This window comes from Pinus tabuliformis, chromosome 5_2, assembly GCF_031772625.1.
Source record: "Pinus tabuliformis cultivar Carrire ecotype Pingquan chromosome 5_2, CPIR1, whole genome shotgun sequence".
In the NCBI taxonomy this organism is placed as follows: Eukaryota; Viridiplantae; Streptophyta; class Pinopsida; order Pinales; family Pinaceae; genus Pinus; species Pinus tabuliformis.
Genome location: NC_142306.1, coordinates 514,135,650 through 514,155,405, shown reverse-complemented (window position 1 = coordinate 514,155,405; position 19,756 = coordinate 514,135,650). Strand labels below are relative to the sequence as shown.

The following is a 19,756-nucleotide window of genomic DNA, read 5'->3' as shown; positions in this document are numbered from 1 at the left end:
TTAAATTATAAACTTTAAACTAATCTTACTCTTATTTATTATTCATATCAAAACTATGTAAATATAATTTTTTTTACTATTAGAATGTATTAAATCCCAACTAGAAATATCATAATTTTTTTTATGATTTTATGATTAAAAATATAATAGAAAATGAATTTAAGGAAAAATCCGAAAATAAAATCCCTAAACGATACAAATTTACAATAACCCCAAACAATATTGTAACTTACCTAGAATGTTCTATGATTGGGTGACGTATAGATTTGATTGACTACTCCTCGTTGTCACCTTGTGTAGTGAATGGCTTGTTGAGGTCATATTTGGCACCCTTGTTGAGGGAGCCGAAGGTCACGTATAGATTTCATCCACTGCTCTTCCTTGTTGTCACCTTGTGTAGTGAATGGCTTGTTGAGGTCATATTTGGCACCATTCTTGATGTAACCTTTGTCTTCCTTAGGAGTCAAAAAAAAAAAAAAAAAGTTTTATATTTTTTTAAAATTTAAGGTTTGTTTCAAATTTTTCATGGTTATTTTGATATATGTATTTTTCAACATAAATTCATTTAAACACCTTTCATTTGATTTGGAAAGTATAGTTCCAACTTTGCCTTCATGAAAGGAGGTGGAGAAAAATTACTACGATATATAAGAATAAACACATAATTGTTGTTGAAACCAAATAAGTTTGTACTATTGAACCCTTGCACTCTTCCACACACTTTCCATGAAATGATATTAAATAACATTGGAGAATATCTCTCTAGTAGAAATTACATGCTAAGAACTATCTACATTTAAATTCCAAAAAATATCTAGATGGAAAGTCTAAATCCAATTATTATTTTATCACATCAAGTACATGTTGCACCAAAAAGAGATAACTCAACTAATTCGCATAAATAGGTCAATTCGGATAATTACATTTTTCTAAACATAGTTTTTTTTTTTTTTTTTAATTCTAATTTTATTATTTAAAAACTTAATTTTATAATTTTAGAGGTGTTCATTTTGGTATATTAATGATATAGTAGAGTTTGAGAATATTTCTAGTAATTACACATAAGAGGTTGATATTTATCTCAAAAGTGATTATTCTCTCTGTTTTTTAATTAAATTGATTAATTAAAAAAAAATGTGAAGAAATGAGTTATGGTTTTTTGATCATGCGGTATTGATAATCCATAATATTGAAACCAAATCTTTATATAAATTAAAAATATCCATGATAAAATTAAGATAAATCACATCTCCATGATTAAAAATCTTGCTATATTTTTTTAAATATATATATATATATATATATATTTACCTTATATATTAATTTATTTAATAACTAATAATAATTTAAAATTTTATAAAAAATAAATAAATTAAAAAAAATATATATTAATAAATAAATAAAAATAATACTTACAAATTTATTCATATTTAAAAGCCATTTAATTTTTATAATTACACTATTATAAAATATATATTTAAATTAGTTTTAAATATTTTATTAAAACAACAACAACAACAACACTTCACCATTTTTCACCATTAATACTTCCCCTTTGTTTTCCGTTTAACCATAACATCACATAAATCTTCTCCAAAGGGCGCATAGTTGTTTTATCGTGTGTTATTCTAACCCAAATCTCATTTCCTGGTGCACAACAAATAAGAACAAGCTAATAAAACCCTATTGACCTGAAATCTAATACACGTTTAAATCAAATTACACAGTAATGTCACACGTTGTCAGCGGGAGGGTGTGATAATCTCGGTGACCGAGTGACGATGGGATCTATTTAGCTTCGAGATTCTGGCTCTCCAATTCAAGTTGAGGGTTCGGAGTACCCATTGGGCTTGGCATGGAGGATCCTCCTGGGGCCACATTAGTGACCTTACTGTCCGGTCGAATGGCCAAATAAAGTATCCCAACAATATATAAAGCCATTAGTGGAAATACCAGTATTGCTATAAATACCGAAGCTGCCTTGGGCAGACTATTATGTACCAACCAGGTGCCAAATCCTGTGGTTAAGTAGTAGATGTTTATAACTATCATAGCGGATCCTATCAGCCAGGCAATAACCATCGTCTGCAACACCAGAAAATGTAAGCTATTTTTAGGATAATTTTTTCAAAATGACCAAGTAGCATAAAAATAAGGTTAACTGGAAACGATAGCACTGGCTTACTCCAATTGAGTTCTTGTGAGGTCCCATCTTTATCTTACTGCTCGTAAACCTCAACAAAGGTATTAAAGCAAATGGCAATTCAAATGGTAATATCATCTGCACGAAAAAAACATGGTAAGCAGAGGCATCATATTGCTAAAAGAGGCTAAAGATTTAGGTATGAATTGTAGAGATTCCAAGTCATATTTTAGAAAATGTTCTATCAAAAGCATACCGAGGCAATAATAATAAGTTTCCCAGAACCAGAAGAGCCAAAAATCACTGAAACTATCAAGCTTGGGATGATGGCAATGCCCCGTGTGACAAGATTACGAATCCAAGTCTTCACCTTCATATTCAGAAATCCCTGCGCAGAAAATACTCATCGCACTTGTATGTCATTCTCTAATCTATGGTAGGAATATTATAAAACTCAGGCAACAAAGATCCAATGACCTTGTTCTTTCATCTTGCAACAAAAGATATTAATTAACAATGCATTGCACCTGCATGACATACTGCCCAGCAAATGTTCCTGTGATTGTTGAGCTCTGCCCACACGCCAACAGTGAAATTGCATAAACCGTTGAGCTCCAGCTCCCTAGAACATGCTGCAGAACGACAATATATGATTTGTAAGTTACATATTTTGGAAGCCTAACACCATCATGGTTTATTAATCCTCTCCATGCATAAGGTTAGGGTTATTTCCCAGTCCAACTACACAATTAAGTTAGTAATTGTAGCATATAATTTAGTTAGTAAATGTGATTGATATATAGATTCTCTATATTTTTTAATTTTTATATACTAAACATTAATTTGCTAAGAAAATAAAAAAAATTACCATATATCAACCCGATTTACTATAATTATAGTACTATATATTATGTACTTTTACTTTTAAAACCTAACCTATCAACTAAAAGAAAAGTATGTATACCTAGCATAATTTCTCCAATATTTCATGTTCAACATCACTGTATGAGTCTATTTGCCTGCAATATTATCTTATTGCTTGAAATGCTGGGAAAAAATGAAGGAGCAGAATGAAAACCACAATCACAAACTAGACGTGATGTTCTTTAGGGATTTGAGTGTTAACTTACTTTTAATAGAAAAGATGATTTAGTCAGGTCCAAGTTGCTACAATAATTCGAATCCTGTGGAGATAGATTCGGTGAAGAGCATACCGCCCCGCTCACACATATAATAGCGACATTGATCACGAATGCGATCAATAGAGCAATTCCAGTTTCTATGAGGAAATATTTGCGCGCTAACTGTACCAGAGACATCATACCAAATCATTTCATGCTTCTTTGATTTCATAACTATTGCAGTTTTCGGAAGAATTCACTCAACAGTACTTCTTTGATTTCATAACTATTTCTGTTTTCGGAAGATTTCACTTACATTAATTGCAGAAACAGAATGTGTTACTTTCCGCGAGAGAACCAAGGCGGAGTGAAGAAATAGATTGTGCCTGGACATGTTTGATAAGGCGATCAGTTCTATAATCTGGATTAGAAAAAGGTTTATATAAATCTTTAAGGTTATAAGAAATGAAAATCTCTATATTTATTATTATTATTATTATTTTATATAAATCTCTAAGAGAGCAAAATTTATATGTTATTATTATTATCTAGTTTTAAGATCACAGTTAAGTTGGATATCATATTGGTGTATAAGATTTTTTTGTTTGTGGGACAAGGGATTTATCTGGGCGCAGTGATTTGACTGTTAAGTTTATTAAAGCATACATACTCTACCTTTCTGATTTTGAACTGTGACTTTTTAAGAAATAAAATCTTTTAAACTAGTGTAAAATAAACATTTTCTTGAAAACAATAACAAAAGTTAAAAAAGAGTGACAGTTTATGGCATAATCATAGCTCCAATAAGAGAGATGGCAAGAGCAGTTGCTCCTTGTCCTTTTAACTGAGGTACAAAGAGTCCTTTCAGCACCTCTTTGGCTTTAGGTTTTGCATATGCCAACTCTCCAATGTAACAGCCAAACATCAAAAATACAAGAAGCGCAATGAACAACTCCAATTTTCTGATCTGAAATACCACGAATTATAAGATATATTCAATATAAAACACAAGCCAAAGATTAAAAGGGTAAGAAAATTGACAATGCAAGTAAAAGTTATGAAATATTATATGGATTGACGAGAATATAATTAGGTGGAAGAAATAAAGCACCCCATATCTCTGCATTGCGAGAAGAATAAGTGTGCTGAGTCCAGTTAGGAGAACACCGACCCATACAGGTATATGGAACAACATATTAAGAGCAGATGCACTTCCTATCACTGTCATGAATACATTGAAGCAGAAACAGTCAATTACTATTCTAACAAGATGAATACATTTTAAACTGATACATCAAAACAAGTATTTATATTATTCATATAAAACGATAACCTTCGGGAATGTCTGCTGCTATTACAGCCCCTTCTGCTAGCAACCATAAGATGAAATTTATTTTCTTTGGGTACTCTTCTCTGAAATGTTCTGCAAGATGCTTGCCTAGTAAAAGTCCCAATAAATTCATGAGTGAGCATTGTACTTTACTAAAATACCCAGTTCATATAATTACCATAATTTTTAGAAATATGAAACTCACCTGTGGTGACTCCTAAACTCGCTGCAAGGGACTGAATAATAAAAGCAAAGATTGATGCCACAAGAATGATCCATAGTAGCTGCAAAGTACAATATGTCATGTTAAAAAACAATATAGTAATTTCGAAGTTGATAGCATAAGTGTAACATCTTTAAAAAAAAAATATATATATATATATTATGATCGATTGTTGATTTCAATGAAGAAATTATTGCCAATACCTCATACTTGTACTGGGCTCCTGACTGCAAATCAGTTTCCACTGAGACACGTTGTGATAACAACTTATTTAGGAAAATTCGATATGAATATATAGATAAAAGTTATGAGACACCTCAATGAATAATAATTTATATCAGTCCTTGTTCATCAAGAGAGACATTAGATAATTTAATTTATCGAAAAAGATGGAAGACAAAGTAAAATTTACATACAATTTCCAGGATCAAGGTACGCTATGCACACCATAAATCCAGGTCCAACATAAGCTGCAAATTTCCTCCATCCTGGCTTCTGTAATATTTGACAGACACGTTAGAAGTTTGGAATTTAATTCCAACTGCAACAATGAACAGCTGTACATGAATCTGATTTGCAGTAAATGTTAAAGGGTGTTCGGTGCAACAAAGTCGCCTTTGATATTTCTGGACATTAATATGCATTAAAGTTTGAGTTGATTTCCCCTGCAGACAGCCGACTTGTTTTTGATAAAGGCATCACCGCCTTGCTGCAATAAATTCTGAGATAAACATTAGAAGATATTTTGTAATATTTTATTGTTTTAATCAGATATCTTTCAGCATATAAATACCGCACAGCAGTTCTGTTTTAAAGTTAGCGTTAGAAGCAGCAGCAGCAGCTGAAGAATCACACAGAGCAGAAGAAAGCACGCAGCAGCGTGAAGAGGAAGAAGAATAATTTCAGAACAGTGAAATGCACAGCAGTGCAGAAATTTGAATGTAATTTGTTATTTATGTTCATCTGTGTGGAACAGAATCGTTCCTTAGTGAATTTCTGAAGTAGATGTTCAGCAATAGAAGTTTTGAAATTCCCTCTGTATGAGGAAGACAAATCTGTAACAGTTAGTTTATTTTGATAAATACAAGTTAAATTTTTCCTGTTGCTGTTACACCGTCACCGTTGCTGAAACACCTCGTAACTCAAAAATTACTTGACGTCAAAAGTTTACGTTGCTGAAACACGATGATCAGCGTTGCTGAAACACCTGTTTCAGCAACTGAAAAAAAACTGTGTTGCTGAAACACCGTTTCCAGCAAGCGAATTTTTCTGTTTTTCTGTGTAAAAACAGAGTGCGATTTTTGTCTGTTTGTTATGGGATTTATCAGAAAATTCCAACATGGTATCAGAGCTAGTCTAGGCACTCAGTGAGTAAAAAACAGAGATTGTTTTTCACTGTAGGAGCTGTAAGAAGTTTGTTAAGCAGATTTTTCTAGCAGAGAAAGTTTTTGCTTGTTTTTCAAAATACAGTCAGTATCTTTTCTTTACCAGTACAGGTTAAGATGGCAGATGCTGGAACAGGCTTGACAAATCCCCAACTACCTCAGTGTAATGGGAAAAATCACAGTTATTGGTCCATAACAATGAAAGCATTGTTTGCTTCTCAAGGAATATGGGAGCTGGTTGAAACAGGGTATGCTGAACCTGCAGATGCAACAGCGTTGGCTGCTTTGACAGCGGCAGAAAGAGACCAGTTGAAGAGTGACAAGAAGAAGGATGCCAAAGCCCTCTTTTTCCTCTTCCAATCAGTACATGAAAGTGTTTTTCCGCGGATTGCAGCAGCAACAAAATCTAAGGAGGCATGGGATATTCTCCAAACTGCCTACCAAGGCATGGAGAAGGTGAAGACTGCAAAGTTGCAGATGTTGAGGAGAGACTTTGAAAATCTCAGCATGAAGGAATCTGATACAATAGATTCATTCTTCACCCAGGTTATTGGCTTGTTAACCCAGATAAGATCTCATGGTGAGATTCTTGAAGATAGAAGGGTTGTAGAGAAAATCTTGAGATGTTTACCCTCAAGGTTTGAATCTATTGTGGTGGCAATAGAAGAAACAAAAGATCTCTCACAGTTCACGGTAGATGAGCTGAGTGCTTCTCTGTTGTCTCATGAACACAGACTGAGTAGAGGAACAGATTCCTCTTTTGAGCAAGCATTCAAGACTCAGATGTCTTTTGGCCAAAGAAGAGGTGGAAGCAGAGCAAATTACAGAGGTCGTGGAAGAAGCCAAAACAGAGGCAGAAATTATCCATCTAGCACAAGCGGAAGGAGCTGCAATCAGAACCAAGCAGAAGGTTCAAGCAAACAGCAAGCTCATGGACAAAGGTATGACAAATCCCAAGTCCAATGTCATTATTGTAAAAAATTTGGGCACTATGCCAATGAATGCAAGAAAAAACAAAATGACATGAACAATAGGCAGAATGTTAATTTTGCAAATGAAGAAGATAAGAACCCAAAGAATGTGCTGTTAACATGTAACATAGCACAAGACAAACAAGATGATTTTTGGTTCTTAGACTCAGGTTGTAGTAATCACATGACTGGAAATATTGCAATGTTTGCCAATCTGGATGAAAATGTGAAATCTGAGGTAACAACAGGGACTGATGATAAGATAACTGTCAAGGGTAAGGGCAGTGTCAATATCCGAGCAAAAAATGGAGAACAGATGACTGTGCAAGCTGTATACTATGTACCTGGTCTGAAATGTAATCTTTTGAGCATTGGGCAGCTCATGAATAAAGGTTACAACGTGTTCTTCAAAGATGATTTGTGTACTATCAGAGACATACCTCCAAGTAAGAAGATCATTGCACAGGTGCAGATGACCAGCAATAGAATGTTTCCTCTCAAACTCAGGGCAGATTTGAAGGAAGGCAGAACTATTGCGGCTGTAACACAAGAAGTCTTTCAAGAACAGGTGAAAGATGTGAATTGGTTGTGGCATTTGAGATTTGGACATCTCAATTTCGGAGGCCTGAATCTGTTGCACAGAAAGGGCATGGTAAAGGGATTGCCGTTGATTGAGAAACCGGACAGCCTTTGTGAAGGCTGCATCTTGGGCAAGCAACATAAAGAAAGCTTTCCAGCAGGAAAGAGTATAAGGGCAAAAGCACCCTTGGAAATTGTTCACTCTGATGTGTGTGGACCGATGCAAATACCATCATTTGCTGGAAATAGATATGTTTTAACTTTTATTGATGATTACACCAGAAAGACATGGGTGTATATGCTGAAACAGAAGAGTGAAGTGTTTGAGAAATTCCGCCACTTCAAAACTCTTGTTGAAAAGCAAAGTGGGCATTATATCAAAGTGCTCAGAACAGATAGAGGAGGAGAGTACATCTCCCAAGAATTTCTGCGTTTTTGCAGAGAGAATGGCATACAAAAGCAGTTCACAGCAAGGTATACACCTCAGCAAAACGGTGTTGCTGAAAGAAAGAATAGGACCATTCTTGACATGGTCAGAAGTATGCTGAAGGCAAAACACTTACCGTATGAGTATTGGACAGAAGTTGTTACTTGCGCAGTTTACATCTTGAATAGATGCCCAACTAAAGCTGTCATGAACAGAATACCAGAAGAGGCATGGAGTGGTCAAAAGCAAACTGTCACTCACATGAGAGTATTCGGTTGTGTGGCATATGCACATGTACCAGATCAGCTAAGAAAAAAGCTTGATAGTAAGGGGGAGAAGTGTGTCTTTATTGGCTATTGTGATGAGTCAAAAGCATACAAACTCTATAATCCATCCACCAAGAAGTTAATAGTAAGCAGAGATGTGCAGTTCATTGAAGATGAAGCTTGGGATGGAAGCTTGGAAACAACAGTGAATGTGAAGACAATAGTGTCTCATGAAGAAGAAGAGGAAGGGACAGCAGCAAATAATCCTTCCTTGGTGGCTCCCCCTACACCACAGCAAGTACAACAAACCACACCACAAGCTGGAATCCGAACAGCCTTGAGAAGTCAAGGAAGAACAGTTGCTGTTACACCACAAACAGCAACTGCTGAAACACCACAGGGATCAAATACACCCTCAAGTTCGGATGGAACTCCAAGCACACCAAGAAGACCAAGATTCAGAAATCTGAATGAGATTTATGAACAAGGAGAGGTAAGTAACAATACCGGTCTGAATTCATTATTTGCTTTGTATTGTCATATTGATGACCCAATCCATTTTGAAGATGCTGTAAATGAAGATAAATGGATTGAAGCAATGAATGAAGAAATTGGCGCAATTGAGAAGAGTAAAACATGGGAGTTAGTGGATCTCCCTAAAGGCAAAGATGCCATTGGAGTTAAGTGGGTTTATAAGACCAAGAGCAATGCTGAAGGTAAGATTGACAGGCACAAAGCAAGACTTGTTGTGAAAGGCTACAAGCAGCAACAAGGCAGAGACTATGATGAAACCTTTGCACCAATAGCAAGGATGGAAACAGTCAGAACAGTGTTGTCTATTGCAGCACAACACAAATGGAAGATTTATCAGATGGATGTTAAATCTGCATTCCTGAATGGAGTGTTAAAAGAAGAGGTTTATGTTGATCAACCTCCGGGCTATGAAGTTGAAGGACAAGAGCATAAAGTTTGTAAACTGAAGAAGGCTCTTTATGGGCTGAAGCAAGCTCCAAGAGCATGGTACAGCAGAATTGATGCTTATCTGATTGAGAATGGGTTTGCTAAGTGTGATGGTGAACCCACACTCTACATAAAGCAGAATGACGGTAAGATTATTATTGTTGTTTTATATGTAGATGATCTGATTTTTACTAGCAATGATGCTTCTCTCATTGCTGATTTTAAAGCAGTCATGAAGAGTGAATTTGAAATGACTGACTTGGGCTTCTTAAGATATTTTCTTGGAATTGAAGTAGACCAAAGTGAAAATGGTGTTTTCATTTCTCAAGATAAATATGTAGAAACTGTTTTGAAGAGATTTAACATGCAGAACAGCAAGGCTGCTGTGACTCCAACAGTAGTGGGGCTGAAATTAACCAAAGAAGACAACAGCAAATATTTTGATCCAAAATTGTACAAGAGCATAGTTGGCAGCATTATGTACTTGACTGCAACTAGGCCGGACATTATGCACGCTGTGAGTTTAATCTCCAGATTTATGGAAAGACCGAAAGAGACTCATTGGCAGGCAGCCAAGAGAATTCTAAGGTATGTGAATGGAACGAAGGGGTTTGGTATTTTATACTCCTCTTCTGAAAGTTTCATGTTGACAGGTTACACTGACAGTGATTGGGCTGGAAGTGTTGATGATAGGAAAAGCACATCGGGATATGTGTTTCATATGGGATCGGGAGCCATCTCATGGGCTTCCAAGAAGCAACCAGTTGTGGCTTTGTCAACAGCAGAGGCAGAGTATGTGGCAGCAACAGCAGCAGCATGCCAAGCAGTATGGCTGAGAAGAGTTCTCAAAGATTTGTGTCATGAACAAGAAAATGGCACAACCATTTACTGTGACAATAGATCAGCAATAGCATTGTCTAAAAACTCTGTTTTTCATAAAAGAACAAAGCACATAGACACAAAATATCACTTCATACGTGAATTGGTTAACAATGGTGAGATTGTTTTGCAGCACTGCAGAACAGAGGATCAGCTTGCAGACATCTTGACAAAACCATTAGCAAAGAAAGGTTTTGATCATTTCAGAAAATGTCTGGGTATGCAGCAGTTGAAATTAAGGGGGAGTGTTGGAATTTAATTCCAACTGCAACAATGAACAGCTGTACATGAATCTGATTTGCAGTAAATGTTAAAGGGTGTTCGGTGCAACAAAGTCGCCTTTGATATTTCTGGACATTAATATGCATTAAAGTTTGAGTTGATTTCCCCTGCAGACAACCGACTTGTTTTTGATAAAGGCATCACCGCCTTGCTGCAATAAATTCTGAGATAAACATTAGAAGATATTTTGTAATATTTTATTGTTTTAATCAGATATCTTTCAGCATATAAATACCGCACAGCAGTTCTGTTTTAAAGTTAGCGTTAGAAGCAGCAGCAGCAGCTGAAGAATCACACAGAGCAGAAGAAAGCACGCAGCAGCGTGAAGAGGAAGAAGAATAATTTCAGAACAGTGAAATGCACAGCAGTGCAGAAATTTGAATGTAATTTGTTATTTATGTTCATCTGTGTGGAACAGAATCGTTCCTTAGTGAATTTCTGAAGTAGATGTTCAGCAATAGAAGTTTTGAAATTCCCTCTGTATGAGGAAGACAAATCTGTAACAGTTAGTTTATTTTGATAAATACAAGTTAAATTTTTCCTGTTGCTGTTACACCGTCACCGTTGCTGAAACACCTCGTAACTCAAAAATTACTTGACGTCAAAAGTTTACGTTGCTGAAACACGACGATCAGCGTTGCTGAAACACCTGTTTCAGCAACTGAAAAAAAACTGTGTTGCTGAAACACCGTTTCCAGCAAGCGAATTTTTCTGTTTTTCTGTGTAAAAACAGAGTGTGATTTTTGTCTGTTTGTTATGGGATTTATCAGAAAATTCCAACATGGTATCAGAGCTAGTCTAGGCACTCAGTGAGTCAAAAACAGAGATTGTTTTTCACTGTAGGAGCTGTAAGAAGTTTGTTAAGCAGATTTTTCTAGCAGAGAAAGTTTTTGCTTGTTTTTCAAAATACAGTCAGTATCTTTTCTTTACCAGTACAGGTTAAGATGGCAGATGCTGGAACAGGTTTGACAAATCCCCAACTACCTCAGTTTAATGGGAAAAATCACAGTTATTGGTCCATAACAATGAAAGCATTGTTTGCTTCTCAAGGAATATGGGAGCTGGTTGAAACAGGGTATGCTGAACCTGCAGATGCAACAGCGTTGGCTGCTTTGACAGCAGCAGAAAGAGACCAGTTGAAGAGTGACAAGAAGAAGGATGCCAAAGCCCTCTTTTTCCTCTTCCAATCAGTACATGAAAGTGTTTTTCCGCGGATTGCAGCAGCAACAAAATCTAAGGAGGCATGGGATATTCTCCAAACTGCCTACCAAGGCATGGAGAAGGTGAAGACTGCAAAGTTGCAGATGTTGAGGAGAGACTTTGAAAATCTCAGCATGAAGGAATCTGATACAATAGATTCATTCTTCACCCAGGTTATTGGCTTGTTAACCCAGATAAGATCTCATGGTGAGATTCTTGAAGATAGAAGGGTTGTAGAGAAAATCTTGAGATGTTTACACTCAAGGTTTGAATCTATTGTGGTGGCAATAGAAGAAACAAAAGATCTCTCACAGTTCACGGTAGATGAGCTGAGTGCTTCTCTGTTGTCTCATGAACGCAGACTGAGTAGAGGAACAGATTCCTCTTTTGAGCAAGCATTCAAGACTCAGATGTCTTTTGGCCAAAGAAGAGGTGGAAGCAGAGCAAATTACAGAGGTCGTGGAAGAAGCCAAAACAGAGGCAGAAATTATCCATCTAGCACAAGCAGAAGGAGCTGCAATCAGAACCAAGCAGAAGGTTCAAGCAAACAGCAAGCTCATGGACAAAGGTATGACAAATCCCAAGTCCAATGTCATTATTGTAAAAAATTTGGGCACTATGCCAATGAATGCAAGAAAAAACAAAATGACATGAACAATAGGCAGAATGTTAATTTTGCAAATGAAGAAGATAAGAACCCAAAGAATGTGCTGTTAACATGTAACATAGCACAAGACAAACAAGATGATTTTTGGTTCTTAGACTCAGGTTGTAGTAATCACATGACTGGAAATATTGCAATGTTTGCCAATCTGGATGAAAATGTGAAATCTGAGGTAACAACAGGGACTGATGATAAGATAACTGTCAAGGGTAAGGGCAGTGTCAATATCCGAGCAAAAAATGGAGAACAGATGACTGTGCAAGCTGTATACTATGTACCTGGTCTGAAATGTAATCTTTTGAGCATTGGGCAGCTCATGAACAAAGGTTACAACGTGTTCTTCAAAGATGATTTGTGTACTATCAGAGACATACCTCCAAGTAAGAAGATCATTGCACAGGTGCAGATGACCAGCAATAGAATGTTTCCTCTCAAACTCAGGGCAGATTTGAAGGAAGGCAGAACTATTGCGGCTGTAACACAAGAAGTCTTTCAAGAACAGGTGAAAGATGTGAATTGGTTGTGGCATTTGAGATTTGGACATCTCAATTTCGGAGGCCTGAATCTGTTGCACAGAAAGGGCATGGTAAAGGGATTGCCGTTGATTGAGAAACCGGACAGCCTTTGTGAAGGCTGCATCTTGGGCAAGCAACATAAAGAAAGCTTTCCAGCAGGAAAGAGTATAAGGGCAAAAGCACCCTTGGAAATTGTTCACTCTGATGTGTGTGGACCGATGCAAATACCATCATTTGCTGGAAATAGATATGTTTTAACTTTTATTGATGATTACACCAGAAAGACATGGGTGTATATGCTGAAACAGAAGAGTGAAGTGTTTGAGAAATTCCGCCACTTCAAAACTCTTGTTGAAAAGCAAAGTGGGCATTATATCAAAGTGCTCAGAACAGATAGAGGAGGAGAGTACATCTCCCAAGAATTTCTGCGTTTTTGCAGAGAGAATGGCATACAAAAGCAGTTCACAGCAAGGTATACACCTCAGCAAAACGGTGTTGCTGAAAGAAAGAATAGGACCATTCTTGACATGGTCAGAAGTATGCTGAAGGCAAAACACTTACCGTATGAGTATTGGACAGAAGCTGTTACTTGCGCAGTTTACATCTTGAATAGATGCCCAACTAAAGCTGTCATGAACAGAATACCAGAAGAGGCATGGAGTGGTCAAAAGCAAACTGTCACTCACATGAGAGTATTCGGTTGTGTGGCATATGCACATGTACCAGATCAGCTAAGAAAAAAGCTTGATAGTAAGGGGGAGAAGTGTGTCTTTATTGGCTATTGTGATGAGTCAAAAGCATACAAACTCTATAATCCATCCACCAAGAAGTTAATAGTAAGCAGAGATGTGCAGTTCATTGAAGATGAAGCTTGGGATGGAAGCTTGGAAACAACAGTGAATGTGAAGACAATAGTGTCTCATGAAGAAGAAGAGGAAGGGACAGCAGCAAATAATCCTTCCTTGGTGGCTCCCCCTACACCACAGCAAGTACAACAAACCACACCACAAGCTGGAATCCGAACAACCTTGAGAAGTCAAGGAAGAACAGTTGCTGTTACACCACAAACAGCAACTGCTGAAACACCACAGGGATCAAATACACCCTCAAGTTCGGATGGAACTCCAAGCACACCAAGAAGACCAAGATTCAGAAATCTGAATGAGATTTATGAACAAGGAGAGGTAAGTAACAATACCGGTCTGAATTCATTATTTGCTTTGTATTGTCATATTGATGACCCAATCCATTTTGAAGATGCTGTAAATGAAGATAAATGGATTGAAGCAATGAATGAAGAAATTGGCGCAATTGAGAAGAGTAAAACATGGGAGTTAGTGGATCTCCCTAAAGGCAAAGATGCCATTGGAGTTAAGTGGGTTTATAAGACCAAGAGCAATGCTGAAGGTAAGATTGACAGGCACAAAGCAAGACTTGTTGTGAAAGGCTACAAGCAGCAACAAGGCAGAGACTATGATGAAACCTTTGCACCAATAGCAAGGATGGAAACAGTCAGAACAGTGTTGTCTATTGCAGCACAACACAAATGGAAGATTTATCAGATGGATGTTAAATCTGCATTCCTGAATGGAGTGTTAAAAGAAGAGGTTTATGTTGATCAACCTCCGGGCTATGAAGTTGAAGGACAAGAGCATAAAGTTTGTAAACTGAAGAAGGCTCTTTATGGGCTGAAGCAAGCTCCAAGAGCATGGTACAGCAGAATTGATGCTTATCTGATTGAGAATGGGTTTGCTAAGTGTGATGGTGAACCCACACTCTACATAAAGCAGAATGACGGTAAGATTATTATTGTTGTTTTATATGTAGATGATCTGATTTTTACTAGCAATGATGCTTCTCTCATTGCTGATTTTAAAGCAGTCATGAAGAGTGAATTTGAAATGACTGACTTGGGCTTCTTAAGATATTTTCTTGGAATTGAAGTAGACCAAAGTGAAAATGGTGTTTTCATTTCTCAAGATAAATATGTAGAAACTGTTTTGAAGAGATTTAACATGCAGAACAGCAAGGCTGCTGTGACTCCAACAGTAGTGGGGCTGAAATTAACCAAAGAAGACAACAGCAAATATTTTGATCCAAAATTGTACAAGAGCATAGTTGGCAGCCTTATGTACTTGACTGCAACTAGGCCGGACATTATGCACGCTGTGAGTTTAATCTCCAGATTTATGGAAAGACCGAAAGAGACTCATTGGCAGGCAGCCAAGAGAATTCTAAGGTATGTGAATGGAACGAAGGGGTTTGGTATTTTATACTCCTCTTCTGAAAGTTTCATGTTGACAGGTTACACTGACAGTGATTGGGCTGGAAGTGTTGATGATAGGAAAAGCACATCGGGATATGTGTTTCATATGGGATCGGGAGCCATCTCATGGGCTTCCAAGAAGCAACCAGTTGTGGCTTTGTCAACAGCAGAGGCAGAGTATGTGGCAGCAACAGCAGCAGCATGCCAAGCAGTATGGCTGAGAAGAGTTCTCAAAGATTTGTGTCATGAACAAGAAAATGGCACAACCATTTACTGTGACAATAGATCAGCAATAGCATTGTCTAAAAACTCTGTTTTTCATAAAAGAACAAAGCACATAGACACAAAATATCACTTCATACGTGAATTGGTTAACAATGGTGAGATTGTTTTGCAGCACTGCAGAACAGAGGATCAGCTTGCAGACATCTTGACAAAACCATTAGCAAAGAAAGGTTTTGATCATTTCAGAAAATGTCTGGGTATGCAGCAGTTGAAATTAGGGGGAGTGTTGGAATTTAATTCCAACTGCAACAATGAACAGCTGTACATGAATCTGATTTGCAGTAAATGTTAAAGGGTGTTCGGTGCAACAAAGTCGCCTTTGATATTTCTGGACATTAATATGCATTAAAGTTTGAGTTGATTTCCCCTGCAGACAACCGACTTGTTTTTGATAAAGGCATCACCGCCTTGCTGCAATAAATTCTGAGATAAACATTAGAAGATATTTTGTAATATTTTATTGTTTTAATCAGATATCTTTCAGCATATAAATACCGCACAGCAGTTCTGTTTTAAAGTTAGCGTTAGAAGCAGCAGCAGCAGCTGAAGAATCACACAGAGCAGAAGAAAGCACGCAGCAGCGTGAAGAGGAAGAAGAATAATTTCAGAACAGTGAAATGCACAGCAGTGCAGAAATTTGAATGTAATTTGTTATTTATGTTCATCTGTGTGGAACAGAATCGTTCCTTAGTGAATTTCTGAAGTAGATGTTCAGCAATAGAAGTTTTGAAATTCCCTCTGTATGAGGAAGACAAATCTGTAACAGTTAGTTTATTTTGATAAATACAAGTTAAATTTTTCCTGTTGCTGTTACACCGTCACCGTTGCTGAAACACCTCGTAACTCAAAAATTACTTGACGTCAAAAGTTTACGTTGCTGAAACACGACGATCAGCGTTGCTGAAACACCTGTTTCAGCAACTGAAAAAAAACTGTGTTGCTGAAACACCGTTTCCAGCAAGCGAATTTTTCTGTTTTTCTGTGTAAAAACAGAGTGTGATTTTTGTTTGTTTGTTATGGGATTTATCAGAAAATTCCAACAAGAAGGGAAAATAACCCGCTTTCCTTCTGCCTTCATGCCATTTACTTGATACTTGTAATGCAGGTTATACTTAGAAAAATAACTTGAAGTTTAACGAATTATCATTCAGAAAAAATCAATCTAAGTAAGACCAAGGCTGGCGGAAACTATCATGTGATTGGTTGCACATAACTCTACAGTGCAGGATGGAAGAGACGCGTGCCATCTGGTGGGTGGAGTAAACCAGGGTTGATTTTTTTTAGCTTTTTCTTAACTTAGAGGAATTCATAGTTGGAGACGCTACTAATTTATTATCCTTTAAAAAATGAACTATTTTGTCAATGTTTCTAACCAGCGTATAGACAATTATCAGTAATTACATATATTGATAATCAAATGAATAGAAGATAGCATGTTATCATAATTAGTATCATCGATATTTTAAAGAAATCAAATTAACTGGTTAACCACGATAACCACTTAATTATAGAATATCATTTGCCATCTTAAAGCCATATTAGATTTATGGAAATATAGAAATATGAAAAATCAATTTTGAATCATGTTTACATCCATTACACTAAAACAAGAAACATTAACATTAACTTTTATATTATACCTTAACATTAACTTCAACTTTTATATTATACATTAGTATATTAAAATGAAATAAGAAAGATTAATATTTATATAATAATATATTTTGAAGTTATTATAAATTTAGATATTAAATTGGTGTATGAGATTTTTTCTTGTGAAATAAAATTAATATTTTTCAAAAATTTGTTTTTTTTTTTATAATCAATTTCTTTATAACTTTTAATAAAGAAAAACATGTCTTTAACCATTATATTTAGAAATATCTAATCATTAAATATTTCTATAGTTTTAACTAAATTCTAAATATAAAATTATTCATGAGAATAAATTTTCATTATTTAAATACAGCATTCAACTCCCTCACAAACTTATACAACTACAACGATCAAATTATACAAACGGCAAAACTCAAAAGATACCAATACAAACAAAATTAACCAACAAAAACTATCACTCATCTCAATCATAAAAATCATAAACATCTCACAATTAGACTACGTTTTAAATCCACAAAATGATACACAAAACACCCCTCATAACTACCCTCATAACTAGTTAAAGATTCTAATGATGAACGTTATCACCTGCCTACACCACCACCCCTGATATTTGTAGAAAATATTTCAACCAAAACAAGATTTTGAAACCACAATTAATTATCACTATCAATTAGCTTCCGTTTGTGATATGAACATCAAATTTGGATCTATTAAAAATAGAAAAAGAGTGGTGTATCAAGGCTGTAAAGTTTGGGAAATAGTGGAAATTTAGGTATCATTTTTATTAAAATTTAGCAAAAAAATTTAATAAATTTAGATTATAGTCCTTAAATTATAAGTTTTTTTATTATTATTATTATTAAAAAACAATTTAAACATTTAATCTGATTTATAAAAAAAAACACCAGAATCCAATAAAAAATAACTTTCCAAAAAGATTTCTAGCCTCTGTAAACAACGCCTAAAGACTAACGATAAGGATAACACCATAGTAGAAAAGATTAATCCTTACACCATCATTGGGTCTATGTACTATGCGTATTCATTGACAGAATATACCTCTTCTTGCAGCTTCAGGTCTGTAAAATCCTCGCCATTAATTGATATATCTTCCTGATGGCTTGATGCGCTCTTTATTTCTACTCGGCTGCTCACCCCAACCTCTTCTGATCTCACCACTGATAACTCAGCCATTACTTTTAACTCAATAAGGTGTCTCCAATTGCGTGGAAAAAGTCACTACATTTCCATCAGATTTCGGAGGTGAGTGAGAACAATGCCCGAAACTGAAAGCTCCTTTGCAGTCTTTAGGCCTCGTTCCATTATTTATAAGTCTCCTCGCCAAGTGGGCAACGGAATGAACGACCAATAAATCAGCCGAAGTAGTGAACGACCAATCGTTCGCGGAGGCCATCGAGTTTTTATTTCAAAAGTTTAAGGTTTTGGGTAATTGTATCCATAAAAAAATAGTTAGAAAAAAAAAAAAAATGAATTCTAAACATAAAATTTGACTTGATCTACAAATCAGTTGACATAGAATAGATAAATATTAATTATTCGCTGATTACACTGCAGGCGTGCGAAAATCTCAATATAAAATATATGGAAGTGCTTTCGGAGAAATATAACAATTATGATAGCAGACATTTCGAATCGTCACAGCTATGAATTTTACAATTGTTTTACAGAAACGTTACGACAGTCCTTCTCGTCCATTTCTGTCTTTAGAATACTCCCATATATTTTAGATTGCAGAATGGACATTTTGAATCGTCACTGGTATGAATTTTACAATTATTATACAGAAATGTTACGACAGTCCCTCTCGTCCATTTCTATCTTTGGAATATTCTCATATATTTTAGGATTGCAGATCGGCGAATATTATTCATTATATTAAGGAATGAAAAATTATTAGAGTGACTTTTAAAAGTTTTATTTTCTTTTTATTTTTTAAAATTTTAAGATTATTTTAAAATTTAATATTTAGTAAAATGGTAGTCTAGGAGAAACAGATTTTGAGATATTTCCAAAATTTGCTATCCACATAAATTTAACACTTCCATTTATTTTAGATTAGAACATGAAAATTTCTTAGTTATTGAATGATAATCAATAAGCTAATGAAAAGTTAGGAAAATGATTCTCATATATTTTTCCCTTTGGAATTTTTCAATTCATTCTACATTGGAATATTGATATGGTGAATATTTGTAAGAATTTACAGGGTAAGTTCTTCAGACAGAACACCAAAAGACACTGCTCACAAACAGATCACAGATCAATACACGAGTATTGTTAACGTGGTTAAAACTCTGAAAGAGGGAAACAATTCATGGCCTTAGCCAATGCGGTCACTTCAGACAATTTATTAATAAAAGAATGAAAATTTACATAAGCTCTCTCATGAACGGCTACCCTACAAATGACCCTCCATGCTCTCTAAATAGAGATCATGGACCAATCAGGTGTTAAGCCATGGATCAAGTGTCAGTAATACAGAGGAGAGAATGAACCGTCAGATCACTACATATCGTGACCGTCGGATTGTAAGTTACAAAAGTACATAGTAAAGAAGCACACTTTACCTAACTCTACACTAGACCAAGTTATACTTAACTATTTCCTATGTGTCAGAAT

At 35.7% G+C, this 19,756-nt stretch overlaps 1 protein-coding gene across 1 annotated transcript; it reads right to left on the bottom strand.

Moving 5' to 3' along the window:
- Positions 1–1,583: 1,583 nt before the first annotated feature.
- Positions 1,584–18,424, bottom strand: LOC149159939 (metal transporter Nramp7.2-like). Its single transcript, XM_089433583.1, is given in 13 exon segments — positions 1,584–2,085; positions 2,186–2,281; positions 2,400–2,531; positions 2,671–2,775; positions 3,274–3,447; positions 3,581–3,650; positions 4,023–4,231; positions 4,376–4,485; positions 4,598–4,702; positions 4,800–4,878; positions 5,021–5,061; positions 5,234–5,312; positions 18,176–18,424. Coding segments are annotated over 13 exon segments (1,632 nt in total). The 5' UTR covers positions 18,311–18,424; the 3' UTR covers positions 1,584–1,788.
- Between the last annotated feature and the right edge of the window lie 1,332 nt (positions 18,425–19,756).